This window comes from Colobus angolensis, unplaced genomic scaffold (assembly GCF_000951035.1).
Source record: "Colobus angolensis palliatus isolate OR3802 unplaced genomic scaffold, Cang.pa_1.0 Scaffold310, whole genome shotgun sequence".
NCBI lineage: Eukaryota > Metazoa > Chordata > Mammalia > Primates > Cercopithecidae > Colobus > Colobus angolensis.
This window is the reverse complement of record NW_012116378.1, coordinates 1,879,880-1,899,264: the sequence shown is the minus strand read 5'-3', so window position 1 is coordinate 1,899,264 and position 19,385 is coordinate 1,879,880. Positions and strand designations below refer to the sequence as shown.

Below are 19,385 nucleotides of genomic sequence, written 5' to 3'. Positions count from 1 at the left end.
GTCAATTTTGGCTTTTGTTGCCGTTGCTTTTGGTGTTTTAGACATGAAGTCCTTGCCCATGCCTATGTCCTGAATAGTATTACCTAGGTTTTCTTCTAGGGTTTTTATGGTTTTAGGTCTAACATTTAAGTCTCTAATCCATCTTGAATTAATTTTCGTATAAGGAGCAAGGAAAGGATCCAGTTTCAGCTTTCTACTTATGGCTAGCCAATTTTCCCAGCACCATTTATTAAATAGGGAATTCTTTCCCCATTTCTTGTTTTTGTCAGGTTTGTCAAAGATCAGATGGCTGTAGATGTGTGGTACTCTTTCTGAGGGCTCTGTTCTGTTCCATTGGTCTATATCTCTGTTTTGGTACCAGTACCATGCTGTTTTGGTTACTGTAGCCTTGTAGTATAGTTTGAAGTCAGGTAGCGCTTCTGCACAGCAAAAGAAACTACCATCAGAGGGAACAGGCAACCTACAGAATAGGAGAAAATTTTTGCAATCTACTCATCTGACAAAGGGCTAATATCCAGAACCTATAAAGAACTCAATCAAATTTACAAGAAAAAAACAACCCCATCAAAAAGTGGGCAAAGAATATGAACAGATACTTCTCAAAAGAAGACATTCATACAGTCAACAGACACATGAAAAAATGCTCATCATCACTCGCCGTCAGAGAAATGCATATCAAAACCACAATGAGATACCATCTCACACCAGTTAGAATGGCAATCATTAAAAAATCAGGAAACAACAGGTGCTGGAGAGGATGAGGAGAAATAGGAACAGTTTTACACTGTTGGTGGGATTGTAAACTAGTTCAACCACTGTGGAAAACAGTGTGGCGATTCCTCAAGGATCTAGAACTAGAAATACCATTTGACCCAGCTGTCCCATTACTGGGGATATACCCAAAGGATTATAAGTCATGCTGCTATAAAGACACATGCACACGTATGTTTATTGCAACACTATTCACAATAGCAAAGACTTGGAATCAACCCAAATGTCCATCAGTGACAGACTGGATTAAGAAATTGTGGCACTTATACACCATGGAATACTATGCAGCCATAAAAAAGGATGAGTTTGTGTCCTTTGTAGGGACATGGATGCAGCTGGAAACCATCTTTCTCAGAAAACTTTTGCAAGAACAGAAAACCAAATACCGCGTGTTCTCACTCATAGGTGGGAATTGAACAATGAGATCACTTGGACACAGGAAGGGGAACATCACACACCAGGTCCTATTGTGGGGAGGGGGTAGGGGGGAGGGATAGCATTAGGAGATATACCTAATGTAAAGGATGAGTTAATGGGTGCAGCACACCAACATGGCACATGTATACATGTGTAACCTGCACGTTATGCACATGTACCCTAGAACTTAAAGTATAATAAAAAAAACGCCCTCTCATGTTCAACCATTATATCTCATTTATATATATTTTAAAAAATAAATTTTGTTGTACAAAAAAAAAAAAAGTGCTGAGAATGCACTTACAAGTGGGACCTAAACATGTTGATATGGACACAAAGAAGGGAAGAAGACACACTGGGGCTTACTTGAGGGTAGAGGGTGGGAGGAAAGTGAGAACTGAAAAACCATCTGTTGGGTACAATGGTGATTAGCTGGGTGATGAAATAATCTGTACAACAAACCCTTGCAACACAAAATTTACCTGTTTAACAAACATGCACATGTACCCCTGAACCTAAAACAAGAGTTTAAAAAAAATACTAGGCCGGGCGGGGTGGCTCAAGCCTGTAATCTCAGCACTTTGGGAGGCCAAGGTGGGCGGATCACGAGGTCAGGAGCTCGAGACCATTCTAGCTAACACAGTGAAACCCTGTCTTTAGTAAAAATACAAAAACAAACAAACAAACCCCCCCCAACCCAAAAAAAAGTAGCCAGGTGTGGTGGCAGGCGCCTGTAGTCCCAGCTACTTAGGAGGCTAAGGCAGGAGAATGGTGTGAACCCAGGAGGTGGAGGTTGCAGTGAGCCGAGATTGCGCCACTGTACTCCAGCCTGGGTGACAAAGCAAGACTCCACCTCAAGAAAAAAAAAAAAAAAAGAAAACGATAAAAGACTAATAGCCACTGACAATTCCGTAACGTTCCTGGATTTTTAAAAAGGAAAATACTTCAGTGAATATCTAATCTGGGAATTTTTAATGTAGGGGGTGGCAGGGTGGGCACTGGGTGAGTTTCAGGCCTTTGATAGAGCATCATCATTGTCAATGATTCTTAAAGGGCTCTGTGACCCCCAAAATATTAAGGGCATTTGCTTTAACCTGTCTTGGCTGAGGCAATGTAACAAAGTAAAACATAAGCATTCAGATTGGTTACAAATAAATATTTTTCAACTGGGTGAAAAAAAAAAATGCTGAGAATGGCCTATCTTCAGTAACCCATGAGGATGAGACTGTTTCTTTCCAGTAGTCACGGTAGGTGAATTCAAACTCTCATTCAACTAACCTTGCCTGTCTGGATTTGCCAGACAGCTGGTTAGCGTTAGAGATGCTGTCCATGGCTTCTCAACCCAGATCCTCTTTATGTATAGCTGATTGGTCAAAATAATAATTGGAACCATAAACTTGGCTGAGGTCGCACTCTCCTCAAACCAGCTGAATTCATCGGTTCAGTACAGGGTTGCTCAAACACAGAAGAGTAGACCAAAACAGCCCTTAATGACATTCCATTGTGGAAATCCAGTTTTCATAACAGAGCTGAACCATGTATATCTACGCAATTCAATAACCAAATGTAACCATTATGCTCCATGGAAGATGCATTTACATTAGTTACTTTATCTTTTACCTTTGTCTTTGTTTTTCTCCTTTCCTAGTGAATCCAGTTTCTTTCTTAAAGATTTCTTTCTCTTTTGTCCATCTGTAAATATTAAAAGGAGGAGAAGTTATAAAGATAAACATAGAAGTGATATTTTACAGTATCAATAATTACATTTGTGCAAAAGTATGGCTTTTCTCTTACTTCACTTATAATTTGACATTTTAAACGAGTAACAGCTCTGAGAATACATGAAAATCCTGACTTGGATAGCACATATCACCAGAATTTTGGTGTATATTCTTGAATTTCCTTTCAGTCATGGAATGTATAGGAAACTTACCTCCTTTGGAAGTAATTTAGCTTTGACATTTAGATAGGTGTAATTTTACTATTATCTAAGTCTCTTCCTCTTCTCTCTGGTTACATAACTTAATGTTCATCTTGAACCAAATCTCCATGAGAAGAGAATTAACAGCATATATAGCTTTGACATTCATGAGCTAGGAGAGTACAACTGGATAAGAAAATGGATTTGGAAGTCCATAGAACTTAGGTCTAACTGTTGCTGCACAATTTACTATGTGATTTTGGACAAGTCTTTGTGTCCTCATTTATAAAATGGGAATTTCACAAGGTTGTTGTGAGAATGAAATGAAACAACACATATAAAGCTCTTCACAGGGAGCCTGACACAGGTCAGGCTACTTTCTTTGTGGGGAGTTCCATGGTATAGCTATACTGTAATTGAGTTAACCATTCCTCCATTGATGAACATTTTGGTTGTTTCTCATTGTTCACTATAATAAGTAAGAAATACATTCTTTTACAGTCTAGTATTTGCAACAAATGTACTTAATGTGTCTGTTTAACTCACCAAATAATAAAGATACCACTCATATCACTGGGCAGCTGCAATCAAATTCCTGGGCTGTCATCATAAAATATTGACATTCATCATTGCCAGAATGCATTTTGAGGTTATGCAGCTGTCAATTTAGCATGTGGGAGGTGCAAATTCAGAATCCACACTGTCATCAAATAGGGGACATGTAGACCATGCCACAAGGAAATGTATGGTGAAAAAAAAAATGATTAAGAATTGTTTGCACAGGACACACTAAAAATGTAAAGAAAGAGATTCAGTCCAATACATTTAAAAGCAAGACTATAGTATCAGGATAAAACAGAGTAAGCATTATGAAACAGAAGTGAGCATTCCTGGTATCCTCACAGAGTTGCAGATGTCCCCAACTCCTCATTTTTTGGAGGCAAAAGAATATCACAATATAATCAACAGGCACATTCAATCCTTCCTTCTTTTCAAAGATTTCAAAAATGACTCTCCTGCCACCAAAAGAAAATAGTTCATAAGAATCTTCATTCTTGTAGTCACGCAATTTGTATAGGGGAAATTATCTAAATCAGTTGTAATGTAATTGATGGCAACAGCCATCAGTCTCTTCCATTATGTATATGTTCATAGATATGAACATCTAAAAGATGATCTACTAGGGCCTGCCATGACTTATTACACAGATCGTAAACATACTAACTGTACAAGATCTAATCTGTTCTCCAATTAGGCCTTACAGGTCTTTTACTCTGTAACACTTTGTTCATAGCTAGTCCATATCTCAAATGTATTTGACAGTAACAAAAATTCTTTCATTTAAATAGTTGACCCAGCAGAATAATTAAACCATCTATTAAAGCTTAAGAGATTTAATTTTTCATAAACAATGGGAATATCCTAAAATTCAAACAAGCTGTCAAAGAGTCAGAATACATACCAGATAGAGGACATTATTTTTAAAAGATAGAATGATTCTTAAAAACTTTTAAAAAACTTATGAGATGTATTCTATGTAGATGTGTATAAATATAAATGTTCTGTCTAAATAATAACCATAAGTCCAACTCCAACATATCTAATAGCCAAGTTAAGCCAAGTTAAGATGTAGACTATTGCTAGTACCTGAGAAACCACCTGTATTCTTCCCTCTTCCTAGCCCCAGATAATTACTAGTGTGACTTTTGCAATGATGACTTATCAGATTTTATTTATAGTTTTACCATCTATTCATGCATTTATAAAGAATATGATTTTGTTTTTCCTGTTTTGGGATGCAAACAGATGGAATCATATTATGGATACTGTTTCTTGCCTTGTTTATTTTGTTCACCAACACTTCATGAGATTCATCCTGTTGAGGCAGGTAGCTGTAGATCATTCCTCTTGATTGCTATATAGTAGGGGTTTTTGGTATGAATATACCACAGTTCATTTCCTCATTGAACTGTTGATGGTATTTGAGTTGTTTCTAACTTGGGGTTATTAGGAACAATAAAGTTTGAAAAATTTTGCTCATGTCTTCTTACAAGCATGTATGTATACAAGTCTCCCTGAGACAGTGGTTCTTAAAGTGTAGTTCTGGGACCAGCAGCATCAGTATCACCTGGGAACCTGCTAGAGGTACAAACTGTCTATGGTCCCACTCCAGATATGCTAAATCTGGAACTCTGGGGTGTCACTCAGCAATGTGTGTTTGAATACACCCTCTAAGGGATTATGGTGCACATTGAAGTCTGGTTCACATTAAAGTCTGGAACCACCACTCCAGGGTATATGTAAAAGTTGCATTGCTGGATCTGTGTATATGCAATTTCAGACTTTATTTGGTAAAATCAAGCTTTTCAAAATAGTTTTGCTCATTTATATTCCCACAAATATGAGAGTTTACATAATCCCACAAGGATAATATATACCTTAAACTCCAAAACTCCAGACAACACCTTGAAGTCCCCTTATAGGCAAAGTATGATCTTTGAGAATGCTGGCCTATTAAAAAATACTTAATTACTTACAACAAAAATTTTTCACTTAATTAGATAGAGGTGAATGTTATGAATAGGTAACTATACAAAATGATGGATGACGTGCAATAATGTGAAATGAAGCATTGCGTTAGCACACCATTTTCTCTTTTAAAATCCTCAGCAAAATGACCAGAGATGCACGGTGAAACTGCTTATTCCTCTTCTCCTTTGTGATTAATCTGTGGTTTGTCTTGGAGTCCCCCATTTTTGAAGAATAAAATGTCTCATCTTTTGTTCTCATAAAGCACAGAAAACTTGCTCAAGAGGCTTATGTGCCTGCAACCACACAGAACAGTTTATGTTCCACCAGCTCCTTGGATGGCAATTAGTGTGATTAAATGCCATTCTGTCTTTTAAAGAAATGCAAGCTCCACAACTACCAATACTGCACATAAGTGTTTTCATGGTGCATATGGTGATGAGTACGTGCTTGCTAACTGCTCCCAGTGTGTGCACTGTCTTCAGACAACAGTGACCTGCAGGAAGAACTTGGGTAGCATGTCCTGATAAAATACATCTTGGAACAAGCACATAGGGATTGGCCACCCTTTGTCCTCTTTTCACTAGGAACCGTGGAAGTCCTCATTAATGTGTCCAGAGGAAATCATGACCTACCTGAGAGACCTCACAGACACCTGTGACACAATAGCAGACGGCAAGGCAGCAAGCTTTCCCCGTCCTAGTGACCCTAAAGCAAAGGACCCAACTGTGTGGGAGGTGGTTAATCTGGGCATCCTCTTGGGAAATACCAATACCAAACAGTGTCTTCAGGAGGGTTGAAAACAAGAAAACATGAGACTGCTCCCTGAGACATGCTTTTTATGGATTCATTTGCTGTTAGAGATGGTGTTCCATTTTAAGGCTTCTTTCTCTCATTAGACTAGCTCTCTGAGGGTGAAACCAGGCTTCCTAGGCGTTTGTCTCCTTCCAAGTGAATAGCCCAGCGCAGGGCATGCCCTGAGGACATGTCAGCACTGTCCAAAGCCAGGAAGTCAGATGGAGCTTTTGGGTTGGGTCTAAACAATGAAGTACATATCTCCTAATTTTAAAGTGATCATATTCAGAGAATGAGGCTTATAAACTGGTATTTTCCATATTACAATTAATTCTAGAGATAATAATAAAAATATTGTCCAAGGAAAGATTTGTTTAGGTGACAGAAGGAAGAGTAAGGTTACCTTTGGGGAATAAATACTACCTGAAAGAGGGTATGAGGGAATCTTCCGGGGTGCTGAGCACGTTCTATATCTTGATGTGGTTGGTAGTAACATGCCATTCACATATTAAAAACCTATTGAGCTGTGCACACTCATATTTATGTACATCACTATATATGTTATTCCTCAATAAAAACAATAACAAAAGACCTCATCATTTTTGCAGAAGTGTACTAATCTGAGAGTTAGTTAAATTCACGGAATGGGCCTGAAAACTCGCAACAAAGTCCTTTGGAAGACAGTTCTTAAGTGTTTAACTTCTCTAAATGTCTGAATGCAAATGATCTCATCTGGCCACCACAACTTCCCTGTGATACAGCACACAGTAGTAATAAATAGTCAGTGTTTATTGAGTAAGTACTATAAGCTAAGTGCTTAGTATCCATAATCTTATTACATCCTCACAGCAATTCTATGAAGCCAATATTATTCTTTCCATTTTACAGATAAGGAGACAGATTAGGACAGAGTAAGTAACTTGTATATGGGCAGGAGATGTGAGATGATAAATTCAGAACTTGCTCACAGGACTATCCAGTATCAAAGCAGGTCCTCTGTATTACTCTGTTCAAAATGCAGCAGAATGCATTTTGAGGTTATGCAGCTGTCAATTTAGCAAGGATTTTACAGGGTTGAATTGTTTGAAAGAAATCAATTTCCAGAGCACCATTTTCCTAACAAACTCAAACTGCTCTTTTCAGAGGAACTCTTACTGTGATTCAGTCACGCCTCAATAATCAATGCCAGCACAGAGGAAATTCAGCTCATCCCATTCTCCAGCCACTTCCAATTCACCAGTCTGGGATTGCTTGAAGCTTAGATGGAGTCTGTTGTCTTCTATAATAACATTAATAGCACCTCTTCACTCTCAAGGAGAGCCTGTTACATTTCAAGCTTCGGAGATTTTAGCAGAACTCCCTAAGATCATACCCAGTTTTGTAAATGTTTACAGATGTTTTTCTGGGGCGACATCTAAAACTTTCACGAGGCTCTTAAGAGAGTCTACTGGCCCAACAAGATTGAAGACCACTATTTTAAAGAAATGGTGGACCCTTCTCCACACCAAGGCCAACTCCTTCATTCTCTCATTTAGACCCTCACTCCTACATACTCAAACTTTGGTGTTTCAACTCAAGTCCTTCAGCCTACATCTACGCTCAAATCTGAATCTTCATCTGTAAAATATCTTCCCTTTAGCAACCACCCTACCTTCCTTCTGTTCTTCCTGGCTCTACTTCTTCAAACTCTAAGTACTTTTCATCAAATTATTGTCTGTTTTTTGCTCCTTGCACTACAGCAAGTCCCTGATGATGTCTAATGCAGTGTACACATTCTAACTCTGATATAAACTCCGTGTGTGTGTGCATGACTTGGTATCATTTGGATAGCAATTTATGGCAGAAACATCCTCTGGTCTGACTCTGAGTCTTTTTACAATTGATAACTGAAAATTTACTTGAAGTTCTTCCTTCCTTTGGACTTGATGACATCATTCTTCACTTTTTCTTTTCCTGTCTCAGGGTCTTCTTTCTCAACCTGTTCTGTGACTTCTTCTCTCCATACAGCAATTCACTTTATAAATAATATTGAAAGAATGAATGGATGGGGATCGGTTTTGATGAGACACTGTTCCAAGCTTGGCTCTGCCTCTGAATGGCTGCCTGACTTTGAGCGCCTTCCTGGGCCTGTCTGCATTCAGTCTCCTTGCAACATCATGGGGAGACTGAGATGATAACATATTGACTGTCCAGCACAGAATAGATGCTCAATAAATTAGTTGATCTTTCTCCCTGCAGGCAAATATTGTTTCTCTTAATGACACCCAGTGTTTTGATGACCATCGTGATGTTGCAAACTCTTAAACACATCTCTGTTTGAGGTCTCTTTACAACTGGAGACTTATTTTTCCCTTTGCTTACCAGGCATCTACATCTGAACCTCCCATGGGCACCTCAAAGGTCACAACTGTGGGTAGCCCTATACCTGCCCTCTGAGACTTCCTTTTACAGTCTCTCCAGCTACCCACTCTTCCGAACCAGCCATGTCGAAGTCATTCTGTAAACCTTCCATTTGGTGGCTAAACCCTTCTCACATGTAATTGGTAAAGAACTCCTTTTGATTTGACCTTCCTCTTTGCTCTGACATCTCCATCTCCATGGACGCTGCTACAGTCCAGACCTCCACTGTTTCCATGTGAGAGTGAACACTGATCTATATGGTCTCCCAGCCTCTAGTCTCATCCTATTTCATCTGATAGTCCCCATTGCTGCAGAAAGTAGCAGTTGCCAACGTCATGGGGAGATTGGTATAACACATTGACTGTCCAGCACAGAGTAGATGCTCAAGAAGTTAGTTGATCTTTCTCCCTGCAGGCGAATATTGTTTCTCTTATTGACACCCAGCATTTTGATGACCATCATGATGTGGCAAACCTCCTAGAAGGTGTTGCATCACTTTCCTAGAAAGTACTTCTTTACTTCTCTCCCATATGTAAAATCTTTCAGTTACTCTCCATTATCTAGAGCAAGGTTATTCACTCTAGCACTGTCAACATTTGGGGCAGAGTCTTTGCCGTGGGGACTGTCCTATACAGTGTAGGATGCTTAGTGGATCCCTGGTCTCCATCCACCAGATGCCAGTAGCCTGCCCCCCTCCCCAGTTGTAACAGAAAAATATAGACCTTGCCAAGTATCCCCGGGAGGGAGCACAAAGTTGCCCCCGATTGAGAACCACTGACCTGCAAAAATAAAACCTATATTCTCTCTTGGCTTATAATATACCTCAAGATATTGTACCCAAAAAATCTTCGACTTTATCTCCTGAAACTATAACTCACACAGACCCTGAAATCTCTTATAGTTCTACAAAAAGTTTATTCTTTCCAAGTATACCCCACCTTTTATGACTCCCAGACTAAAATGCCCCATTTTTCTATTTTTTGTCCCAATTTTCTACTGGAGTACCTTTTTGTTCTTATCCTTCCAAACTAATCTCAGATAACTTCTCCTGTTGTAACGTCTTCCCTATCTATACTATAAATAATTTGTCCTTCTTCCTTATGGATCCTACATCACTTGCCATCTATTATAGGACTTGTCACTATAATTTCTTCCTTTCACAAATGTATTTTACCCTGACCACTACTACCACCTACTTACAACTTTTTGAGTTTAGAAAAGAGATTCTATATACTTAGCATGTAGTACAATGCCCAACACATACTAGGAGTCTTGACAGCTACTAGATAGATGAATAATGGAATGACTGAATGAGTGAATGAATGAGGTCACATCCTTCTCTCCCCGGCATGGAAATATGTTGCATGTTCTGCATGCAGAGTGAGTTGCTGGCCTCATGTCAAGGGGGAATCCCCCTTTAAGAAGCGGATCTGAGCTGCTGTTCTCCATGTTACCTGAAATCCCACCTGTTCCTGAAACTTGCTCTATTGAGACTTGAGTTTCAACTTCATGCTAGAGAACGTTGTTTAAATTTATTTTATTTTTTATTCATTAATGATTGCATCTGTAATGTCCCAGTCATAAAAATAATCTTATATTCAGTAAATCCCACTCAGAAATATTCTGCATGAGGCTCTGCTTAGCATATTGATGTGGAATTTATACCCAAGTCTATTTTGGAAAACATCAAATTAAATTTGTTACTATAAAGGAAATAAGAGTGTCCTTGACCTCCCAAGACTTAGATGATCAGCAGTTTTTAAATTACATTCCTTAAAAGCAAACTTTGATTTTTAAAGCACTGGGCATGAAGCTGTAATCAAAGGCACTGATGATATTTAGATGATTTAGAAGAGCACAAGCTGATCTGCCAACATTCAGCTTGCAGGATACATTTATCTTCCATAAGTAGTATGAAACACCTTTGTTTTTATATAGATTATATTACTTTAGAAAATTATAGGTTTTGCCTTGTTATATTACTTACAGTCAAAATAAATGATTATGGATATTTATAATTACAAGCAGCAGCTCATTAAAAGGGGCTGGTTTTATTGAGGCTTTGCTTTATTTCTATTGGAATAATTTTATGCACACAGCAGCATTACAAATAGAATGTACCAGAGGATGATTTTAGGAACTTAGTTCAAAAGCCCTCTCAGGATTTTGCATACATTTTAAATAATATTCAGCTAAACACGTAATCACATGTTGCTCATATATTTCCAAAAACCCCATATGGTTAGAAATGCCTGCCAGATTTCTCTGTTTTGATAAACAGAATGACATTTAATTAAACAGCCCTGAAAAATACCTTCTTTCTTGACTTTATACTCAGGAGAGTTAATAAAGTCCCCATTTCAGATGATGAAATGACACATTTCCTGTCCCTATTCCAGTTTTCTGCCTCAAACGTCTTCCTGGAGAGACTCCATGTATGCCAGCCTTCTCAAGGATTTAAGAGTATTAAACCAAGGGTAGATGGTAGCTAGTGGTCTTTGATCTTACTACACTCGTTATTATTGATTTTATTTTTCTTTTCTGTTTTTTTTTTTTTTTTTTAGATATGGGGGGGTCTCACTATGTTAGCCAGGTTGGTCTTGAACTCCTGGCCTCAAGCAATCCTCCCACCTCAGCCTCCAAAGTGTTAGGATTAGAGGTGTGAGTCACCACACCTGGCCTGGTTGTTGTTGATTTTTAAAAAGTGATTTCTTACTTCTTGTCCATGAAACTTGGTGTGTTCTAAATAGGTTGTTTGTTTCACTATATGACATTCCATATATTTACCATTAATTCCAATTAATAGGAATTCCAATAGAATGGCTGAAACAAATCGAGTAGAACAATTACTAACTCCTTTAGACATTATTATGTTAGGTTGTAATATTTTCTACACTGGCTCTATCTATGGGTCATTGCATCTAGCTATTTAGATGGCAAGGAAATGTAATTGAACTAAAAATCCTAGTCATTGAGAAACGGGCTGTTTTTGTTTTGCTTGGCTTTTTACCTGTTGGCTGGTTCCTCATCTTTGAGGTTTGCTCTGACAGCTCTGAAGCTTGGGCAATATACAACAATATAGGCAAAGTAAAGAAACAATTAGGTTGTATGATATTAATATATTCCCATCCTGAAAACCACAGTTTTAAAATATTCCTATTGTTTCCCCTGTCCTCTGCTCATTTGACAGTTACCACGAGCAGCTTTGGGCAGAGGGGGAGAAAAGTGCATATGTTGTCACCTGCCGCTCTGCTGCTTCCATAGCCCATGTTAGGAATGAGCATGGTATAGATTAAGTACAACTACACAATAGTCATCAATTCCCAATGTTATCAATACATTAGAAAAGGGCTTTGATTTCCAATTAAGTACTGAATAATTGAAAGAAAAATGTGTTGTTGCAGGTTGTTGAGAAACACCTCTACCTCCATTTACCCTTTCATTAAGAAACAGGGATAAAAAATATTGTGATATCAGGATATCTAGAATTTGGAAGATGTGGAATCATTCGTTGAGTCCAAGGGCAATCCAGAAAATAAGCTGTGATTCAGACTCCGGTGTGCTCCGTGGATGCCATGGGTCATCCAGGAGTCTTGTTACCTAGATGGGGAGGAGGAACCACCTGGGAGGAATTTATTCTAAGGAAAAAGTCATCCTGGCATAGTGACTTTGACCCAGATCAAAAGCCTGGCTTGTTGAAGAGGAGCCGAATTCTAGGAATGGTATGTTTACAATGAGTGCTGTGTTTCCCAGATTTTCCCATCCATCCATAAGGATCTGCACATTTTAGGAAGAGAGAGAGAATTCAGAAAAAGAACTGAATGAGAGTGCAGTAGTAGGTTAGCTCAGCAGATCTGTGTTGTCCAAACCCCGTACTTTCCAAAGAAACGTCCGCTCTTTGACAACCTTCCAGGAGATAACCTCTAAGCCCTAGGAATATCCCGCCTGATAATAATGTATTTGTTTACCTGGAGCTTTGAGTTATGCTAGATAGTTAATGCTAACAATGTGATGTACAGTAGGAGCTTTGGGCCACCTGTATCAGTCTTGACCTCTGGAGGGGCTGGCAACTAAGTTCCGTCATGCAGTCTGCCATGTCTACATGCCCCCAAACCACACTGGATGCCAGGGTTGGGGGAGCTCCCTGGGCAGCAATGCTCTGTGCATGTTTCCTCACCTCACTGCTGGGAGAATTAAATATCATTTGGTTCAATTTTCCAGCTGCTGAAAAACTAATTCTGTCGGGGAGAAATTAATAATGTAGCTTAAAAGGAAGAATGTTGATTGTGTAGATTTCATAGAATTTTTTTTTAAATGTTAAGGGAAGAAGGGAAGACCAACTATGTAGAAAAGGGAGCCTTTATTATGAACACACAGCTCTTTAAAAGAAGTAATACCCATGTAGAATAAAAGTAAAGACAAAAGAAATAATTCAGATAATCACATAAGATTATATTTGATCTTACATGTTATACTTACATATTTTATTTGAGACAGAGTCTCACTCTGTTGCCCAGGCTGAAGTGCAGTGGCATGATCTTGGCTCACTGCAACCTCTGCCTCCTGGGTTCAAGTGATTCTTGTGCCTCAGCCAACCGAGTAGCTGGGATCACAGGTGTGTACCACCATTCCTGGCTAATTTTTTCTGTGTTTTTGACAGAGATGGGGTTTCATCATGTTGGCCAGGCTGTTTCAAACTCCTGGCCTCAAATTATCTGCCTGTCTCAGCCTCCCAAAGGGCTGGGATTACAGGTGTGAGCCACTGTGCCCGGCCACTTACATGAAACATCTGATCACATTGCTGAATTCAAAATATATGAATATGTTATACAGAAAAATGTTTTGAAAGTCCAATGAAAATTAATAACCAAATAGAATGTTTTACTTAGTCATTTTTGACTTATCTTTATAATAATTTTGTTTTATAATGTGAAAAATAGATCTATTGCTCATCTTGTCAAAAATATTTATGTACAGAACTGTATTTTAAAACAAGCAAGTACAAAAGAAAAATACAGTGTATGAATATTTTATTACCTCTCAAAATAGCCTTACTTGAAAAGACCATCACTCCATGCCCAATGGATCTACTTGATCCTGAAATAACTGTGGGTGGGATGTATCTGTTACTATCAGCAGGCCAACCTTACAGCAACAAGAAGAAAGGCCTTTGACAACCTGAGGGTCACCACTGGGATTTCTATGGCCAATTTAAGTGGGAGGAATGAACAGGAAACCAGTTGACTTTTTTTGAAGAAAAAATGACAAGAATCTCTCACTTAGTACCTTTTAGTCATCATTTCTTGGAAACAACTATACATCATACAGTTGCATGCAGGGAAATAAATTGAATATGTACTTTGTAAGAGAGCTTGGCAATTAGTAAGTGGCAATGACCATCCCTCAAAGTTATAAAGGAAGGGCAGTCCAATAGTATAGTTTTGTATTTGGGGCAGTATTTTGATAGAGGCATTTGAGCAACATACATTAAGCAGAGGCAGGCAGATGAATGGGTGGCTCTATTCGCTGCAAATCCATCACTACTTTCATGATACTTACTCCTAACACTCTTCACTGCCTGCCAGTTTACTGGAGTCCTTGCATCACTGTAGTGCATCCATCAGTGCAGACTGTTATTCCTGCTGAGTAAAGGTAGTACAGAATAACAGTACAGCCCTTTATTACTGATGAAAGTTGTCAATATTGAGGTCCAAAGAGGAATCTGACTTTTTTTCTAAGTTAAAAATAGTAGGCATGGTACATAAATTAATGCAATTGTTTTGCATGTGAACTTCTGCTATAACAGTCCCTCAAAAAGCAAGAACACGAAAAGAATGATAATTCAGCCTTGTTGTAGCTGAAAGGATTTGAATGGTATTTCTTGACATTTTGTTGGCTTATAAGTGAACCATGGCACAGAATGCAATGGACACAGGGACATTTCTTTTGTCATAGTATCTTTCACAAGTGAAATTCCCTAGTTAGACTATAAATAAAAACAGCTGTGCAATTTCAGACACGTTCCACAAACTGAAGATGGGTCAAATTTAAAAATGAAACAGTTATTGTGGAGTTTATGTTCCTCTAGCTTTTAAATATCATTACAAACAATGTAATAATGCATTTTAGACTAGTAGTGGTTTTTCAAAAGTGAAACCAGGAGATTCCAACATTAATCTAGAAAATTGATTTTGGTGTGTATCTTTTGCTACTATTGTTATGAAAAACAAAACATATATAGAGAAAAAGTATATTTCCATCAATAGAACTATTAAGTTACACATTTGATTAAACGTATTTTGAAGTAGACTCACAAATGGAATGAGATTGAGAGCCTCGATATCTACTGAAAAGCCGAGTTTGAAAATGTTAAAAGTCTATTATTTGAATAGAAGTCATTTATTATTCAGAGCTCTGCTGTAAATATTTTATAAATGATACAACCAGCCTCATCTTAAGAGAGTTCAGCAATACTCTTTAAAAAATCTGGATGAATTAAGTGTCATTCACTCAAATACAAAACAGAAATAGAGATAAATTATGAGAACAGCTTTTTTTTTTTTTTTTTTTTTTTTTTTTTTTTTTTTTTTTTTTTTTTGAGATGGAGTTTCCTCTGTTGCCCAGGCTGGAGTGCAGTGATGCGATCTCGGCTCACTGCAAGCTCTGCCTCCAGAGTTCACGCCATTCTCCTACCCCAGCCTCCCGAGTAGCTGGGACTACAGGTGCCCGCCACCACACCTGGCTAATTTTTTGTATTTTTAGTAGAGATGGGGTTTCACCGTGTTAGCCAGGATGGTCTCAATCTCCTGACCTTGTGATCCACTTTCCTCGGCCTCCCAAAGTGCTGGGATTACAGGCATGAGCCACTGTGCCTGGCCTATGAGAACAGTTTTGTTGTTGTTGTTGTTTTGAGACAGAGTCTCACTCTGTCGCCCAGGCTGGAGTGCAGTGGTGCAATCTTGGCTCACTGCCACCTCCGCCTCCTGGGTTCAAGCTATTCTTCTGCTCCAGCCTCATGAGTAGCTGGGACTACACGCGCCCGCCACCACACCCGGCTAATTTTTGTATTTTTAGTGGAGATCAGGTTTCACCATATTGGCCAGGCTGATCTCGAACTCCTGGACCCATGCACCCACTTGGCCTCCCAAAGTGCTGGAATTACAGGCGTGAGTCACCTAGCCTAGCTGAGAACAGTTTTTAAAAATTGTATATGGTAGAGGAAGGAAAATACCTTTAACTTAGTAAAGGAGTCTTATAAATATAAGAAACAGCTCCCTAATAAAGATAAGAAGATAGTCCATGACTTCATGGCGCTTTCAAGATCAAATTAACAACCCAGTGCCCCTGCCAACCTCAATTTAGCAGTAATTCCAGGTAGTTAATTACCTTGCCCAAAATTGCAGAGGCAGTTGGCATCTGACCCAGAATGTGTCTCCTAATTTGTTCTAAACCTCATCAGTTTTACTATATTATTAGAATCCATAATATATATGTATTATATATTAATCTACCCAAAAATGTTATAGTTGGATTCCTGAAGTTGCCTTTTGAGGGTAACATTCTTTGGTTTCTTTCTAGACATGTTTTCTTTAATTAGCCCTTTACTCTTGAATAGTCCCAGGTCATATGGCACTGGTAAGTAGGGGTAATAATTTTGTATGTTTCTAATTGGGGAGAAGTTTCAGGAACTCTGGAGCCTATACAGAGAAAGGAGTTCCTTCTCAATTGCCTCCAAAACTGCAGCTCCTGATGCCATCACTATAACTCCTAGAGCACTGCTTTCAGAGATTTTGTGAGGCAATGGATAGTTATGTTATTCAGAAGTCCTTTTCTTCTCTCCTATTGACACAGAAGATCGTAAACTCAGATCTCAGTCTCCCCGTGTGTTTCACACATCACTAGAGACCCTGAAAATATCACACTGACCCAGTCTAATTGAGTCCCATGTGTGTCTGCATTTTCCCAACTAGGAGAGAACTGACTGATAATGAACTAAATTCATGACTCACCTAGACAAGATTTCAAAGGTTAGGTCATGCTAATAAAGTGTCCCTGCATTACAATTGTCTATAGATTTCTATGCACAAAGGTAAAATTAAATTCAGCCACAAAATTACATACTTTGAGAAAAAAAATCTATATAATAAAAATTTTAAAATTATATAGGACCTGTAGATGCTAACACCACGAGGCTCCTCTGAGGGCCTGAGTGCTGGGTTCTTGCAAGATCAGCCAGCCCGTCTGCCCATGCTCCTCGCTGATTGGTCGGCTCAGTGTGCATTGCAGGTGGCAGGGCTGTGTGGGGTCACGCCCCCTGCAGGCATGCCCTACCTCTAAGGGACCACTCAAGGAATCTGTGGACCCAGGGAGCGAGGGTGGCTCCTTGAGGCCTCTGTCCCCACGGTATTCCAGCTCCTCATCCTGGCAAAGGAAGCTTGTTCCAGCCACCCCTGCCCCTTTGGGTGCAATGGCCATCACCCTGTGGGTGGGGCCCAGGCTCCCTCCCATTCCCTCTGTGCTCCCAACACACCCAGCTGCATCCTTTTTATCAATGGATTGTGCTTTTATGTTTTATCTAAGAAAATTGTTGACTCTCTGCTATATACTAAATGTTTTTCCCCAGCATATGTCACTCTGTTCAACCCACCAATCCCACCACTGGGTATCTACCCAAAGGAAAAGACATCATTACATCAAAAAGACACCAGAACTCATATGTTTATCACAGCACCACTCACAATAGCAAAGATATGGAATCAACATTCAGGTGCCCAACAACAGATAATTGGATAAAGAAGATGTGGTTTATATGTGAAATGGAATAGTATTCAGCTATGAAAAAGAATGAAATCATGTCATTTGCAGCACCACGAATGGAACTATAGACCATTATTTTAAGTGAAACAAGTAAAACACAGACAAATATTGCATGTTCTCACTTATAAGGGAACGGAGCAATGCGTTATACAGGAACATAGAGAGTGGAAAGATAGACACTGGAAACTCAGAAGGGTGGGAGAGTGTTGAGAAATTACTTGAAGGATACAATGTACATTATTCAGGTGATGGGAACACTAAAAGCCCAGACTTCACCACTACACAATAGATCCATGTACCAAAATTGCCCTCGGCGCCCTTAAACTTAAAATAAATGTTTGATTTTGCTGGGTCAAAATTAAAGGGTTTTTGAAAGCTTTTGGTTAAAATCATTCCTTGTGATAAAAATGAAACTGATAAACACTTCTATAATACTTGACAACAGAATAATAAAGAGAAATGATGCATGAATACATCTTAATTCTTGCCTTAGGAATATTCTCTAACTAAAGTACCCAAAGGCTTAAATATGCCCATTTTATGCCAGAGTAGAAATACCTCTGCAATTTAATCTATAAATATAAAAGGAAAACTTTTGCTTAAGTACACAGACACACACGTGTGTGTGTGCATTATACATATATATTTTTTTACCCTCCAAAGGCAACTTCAATTTTCTTAGATAAAACATAAAAGCACAATTCAATGATAAAAAGGATGCAGCTGGGCATGTTGGAAGCACACAGGGCATGGGAGGGAGCCTGGGCCCCACCAGCAGGGTGATGGCCATTGCACCCAAAGGGGCAGGGGTGGCTGGAACGAGCCTGGAGGCAAGGTCCTAGGCCCTGTTCACTTGGCCTCCATTCCTTAGGGCAGGGTCCCCTGGCACTCCCCACTCCCGGGTCCTTCCTTTGCCAGGATGAGGAGCTGGAATATCATGGGGACAGGGTCCTCAGCGCCACCCTCTCCCTGAGTCCACAGCTACCATGGGCTGTCCCTTAGTGGGAGGGCATGCCTGCAGGGGGCGTGGCCCCAGAGGCCCACCACCCACAAGTGCACTGAGTCAAACAATCAGCAGGAGTGCGGGCAGGCAGGCTGGGTGCTCTCAAGAGAACCAAGGACCCGGGCCCTCAGAGGAGCCTTGTGGTGCCAGCGTCTGCAGGTCGTCTGAGCGAGCAACGTGGGGTATCCCTCAGGTGTTGTGCCCACGGTGGGGAGGCGGGGAAGGCGGGCATGAGGCCCTTCAGGGATGAACGTGTGAAGCACAGGGCTGCCCCAGGCTGACCTGTGAGGAAATGGCCCTAGCGTGGTTGTCTGGGGCCTGAGTCAGGGCGAGGCCCTGAGGGCATGCTGGGGTGGGCCAGGGCCGACAGCTGGAGCTGCCCAGGTGGTTCCCAGGGCCAGGGAGCGGCCCCGGGGCCTGTGCATATGTGCAGAGGTTGGGGAGTTGGTGTGGGTCCCTCCTGCCTGGCTGCCCAGCAGGACACTTGGAGTCACCAGAGGTCCCCTGGGCGTCCAGGCAGACTAGTAGCGGTGCCCACCCTTGATTGTCCGAAACAGGGGCACAACAGGTTACTCCCATTGAGATGGCTGGGGAGCTCTGTTACCCCACAGCCCTTCCGGCCACACGGGGTTGCTGGGGGACCTAGGCGCAGGGCTGAGCACTGTCCCAGTGGCTCCACGAGGATCCCCCAGAGGCCGCGGAGTTCAGGTGTGCGCGGCAGCTGCGAGCTCT

General features: G+C 40.2%; 1 protein-coding gene across 3 annotated transcripts in view; it reads right to left on the bottom strand.

Annotated features, from left to right (window-relative positions):
• ARHGAP6 (Rho GTPase activating protein 6) overlaps positions 1-19,385 on the bottom strand; it is a 546,871-nt gene that overhangs the window by 58,376 nt on the left and 469,110 nt on the right. For all 3 annotated transcript variants that reach the window (XM_011950883.1, XM_011950884.1, XM_011950885.1), the window contains exon 3: positions 2,809-2,880. In XM_011950883.1, the coding sequence (XP_011806273.1) occupies positions 2,809-2,880 (72 nt within the window). The remainder of the gene's footprint in view (positions 1-2,808; positions 2,881-19,385) is intronic.